Here is a 3082-nt window from a genome sequence, read left to right as displayed (position 1 = left end):
GCAAAACTGGTTTTTTCTTTCTTTCTTTTGGCCGGGAATTATGCGGAGGACTTGTGCCGTCAGCCGTCCCTTTCACTGCTTGACTTGGGCTATCTTGGATAGAATTTGCTGACCTCGTTGTCGTCGTATAGATTGGGCAAGCTCAAATAATGCGACCCAACAAGGAAATCAGTACTAACAGACAGCGACGCGTCCGGAAATTCAGACCGGAGGCGCTAGCTGCAAGCCTGCGACACGCGGCAAGGAAATTGCAGACAGCAATGCGTACTTCAGTCGTACTCGTACCCCTCCCGTCCACACAAGATTTAACTTGGCAACTGCACTGCTTCTTCGTCCATCGGCACTTGTAGGGAACTATTCCAGCTTGTAGCTCTGCGCATGGGGATGTTTCACTTGCTGCTGCCGATCCTTCTCTTCCATGGCCTCATCCATCGCGTGGCCATGGGCGCCGCTGCTGATGACGACCGCTTCGTCTTCTCCGGCTTCGCCGGCGCCAACCTCACCCTCGACGGCACGGCCACGATCACTACGGACGGCCTCCTCGAGCTGACCAACGGCACGGTGCAGCTCAAAGGCCACGCGTTCTTCCCGGCTCCGTTCCGCCTGCGCGGGTCGCGCGGCGGCAGCGCGGTGCGGTCCTTCTCGGCCTCCTTCGCGTTCGGCATCCTCACCACCTACCCGAACCTCAGCTGCCACGGCATCGCCTTCGTCGTCGCGCCCAGCAGCAACTTCTCCGCCGCGCTGGCCGCGCAGTACATGGGCCTCGCCAACATCGACAACAACGGCAACGCCAGCAACCGCATCTTCTCCGCCGAGCTCGACACCATGCAGAACATCGAGTTCGACGACATTGACAACAACCACGTCGGCATCAACATCGACGGCCTCCGCTCTGTGCGGTCGCACGCCACCGGCTACTACGACGACGATGGCGAGGGCGAGAACGGCGGCACCTTCCATAGCATGAGCCTCATCAGCGGCGACGTGATGCGGGCGTGGGTGGACTACGACGGAGAGGCCGCGCGGATCGACGTCACCGTTGCCCCCTTGGAGAGGCCCAGGCCGTCAAGGCCCCTCGTCTCTGCAAGCTACAACCTCTCGGACGTGCTAACGGAGCCGGCGTACATAGGCCTCTCCTCCGCAACCGGCCCGATCAACTCGCGGCACTACATTCTTGGCTGGAGCTTCGGCGTGGACGCGCCTGCTCCGGCCATCGACATCACCAAGCTGCCAAAGCTGCCTCGTCTTGGTCCCAAGTCACGATCCAAGGCCCCGGAAATCGCTGTGCCAATTGCCATTGCAGCATTTCTACTGGCTCTCGGCGTGGTCGCGGCCCTCGTCGTGCGGAAGAGGCTGAGGTACACCGAGCTACGGGAAGACTGGGAGACGGAGTTCGGGCCGCACCGGTTCTCGTACAAGGATCTGTTCCATGCCACCGACGGGTTCGACGACAAGCGCCTACTCGGCGCAGGAGGGTTCGGCAGCGTGTACAAAGGAATGCTTCGGACATCGAAGCTGGAAGTTGCTGTGAAGAGAGTGTCCCACGAATCGAGGCAGGGCATCAAGGAGTTCGTCGCCGAGGTTGCCAGCGTTGGCCACATCCGGCACCGCAACCTTGTGCGGTTACTCGGTTATTGCCGGAGAAAAGGCGAGCTTCTCTTGGTGTATGACTACATGCCAAATGGCAGTCTTGATAAATATCTGCACTGCTATGACGGCGGAGACAAGCAGGCAGTGATGCTGAATTGGGCTCACAGGTTTCAGATCATCAAAGGCGTTGCATCTGGATTGCTCTACCTCCACGAGAAGTGGGACAAAGTTGTCATTCACCGGGACGTCAAAGCAAGCAACATACTCCTCGACAAGGAAATGAACGGGCGGCTAGGTGACTTTGGCCTCTCGCGGCTGTACGACCATGGCACCGACCCCCAAACCACACATATGGTTGGCACCATGGGGTACATGGCCCCGGAGCTTGTGCGCACGGGCAAGGCGTCGCCTCTCACAGATGTATTTGCCTTCGGCACGTTCCTCCTCGAGGTTACATGCGGGCAAAGGCCTATCAGGGAAGACGACGCCGAAGGCGATAGTATTCTGTTGGTTGACTGGGTGCTCGAGCATTGGCATGGCGGGACACTCCTCGAGACGATGGATCCAACACTGCAAGATGACTACAATGTCGACGAGGTATGCCTTGTGCTCAAGCTTGGGCTGCTGTGCTCACACCCGCACGCCAATGCAAGGCCAAGAATGCAACAGATCATGGAGTACCTTGACGGCGACACGCCGGTCCCGGAGTTGGCTTCAACGCATCTGAGCTTCGGTGTGCTAGCCCTAATGAAAAACAGTGGTTTTGACCCGCATGTACTGGCATATCCTCAATCTTCAGTGCTGAGCATCGGCACTATATCTGATCTATCCGGAGGAAGATGACGATATGACGACATGTGCCGGCATTTCTTGTGCTTGACTGGCACATTTTTCTTTTCTTGTGCTTGACTGGCACATTTTGTGATGTAAAAATATGACTGTGTTAAATCAGAGAGATGCTTGCTGCAAATGCTATTGCCACATGAAATGCATGGGCTGTTCTGTCACAAGATGCAGGTGATATTGTGCTCCACCGGGGAGCAACACCCTGGGCTAACAAGATCGATAAACACAAGTCATTTGTTTACTGATGGACTCCCCTGAAGTATACTGACGAAGAAGAACAGTAGACATCTTGATTTTGAAATTTGGTGTTGTGCTGTTCCTTCTGAGGAAACCGAAATGGTTGTAGATATGCACTGAAATGGGGACTAGCTACCACTCATGTTTTTCAGATCCACATGGAAACAGTACCGTAGAGATCCAAAACTATCCCATTCTGCATGATCAATTTCCTAATTTTTCTCTGAACTGAACCTGAGTCTACAAGCCTACCGAACAAACTTGCAGTGTCTTGTTTGAAAAGGAGAAAAACCTGCAGTGTGCTTCCTGAATCAGCTACAAAGCATCCTGATAGCGCACTAAGAGAAAGGCCAAAGAGTGTAGTACCATGGGAAAAATACCCTTGTTCACCTAGTTGGTTGCGCTCTTC

At 55.2% G+C, this 3082-nt stretch overlaps 1 protein-coding gene across 1 annotated transcript; it reads left to right on the top strand.

Annotated features, from left to right (window-relative positions):
- The first annotated feature begins 299 nt into the window (after positions 1–299).
- Positions 300–2677, top strand: LOC123052480 (L-type lectin-domain containing receptor kinase SIT2). Its single transcript, XM_044475669.1, has one exon. The coding sequence runs from the start codon at positions 379–381 to the stop codon at positions 2431–2433; it is 2055 nt and encodes a 684-aa protein (XP_044331604.1). The 5' UTR covers positions 300–378; the 3' UTR covers positions 2434–2677.
- The last annotated feature ends 405 nt before the right edge of the window (positions 2678–3082 follow it).

This window comes from Triticum aestivum, chromosome 2D (assembly GCF_018294505.1).
Source record: "Triticum aestivum cultivar Chinese Spring chromosome 2D, IWGSC CS RefSeq v2.1, whole genome shotgun sequence".
NCBI classification, from domain to species: Eukaryota; Viridiplantae; Streptophyta; class Magnoliopsida; order Poales; family Poaceae; genus Triticum; species Triticum aestivum.
This window is presented reverse-complemented; position numbering and strand designations above follow the sequence as displayed.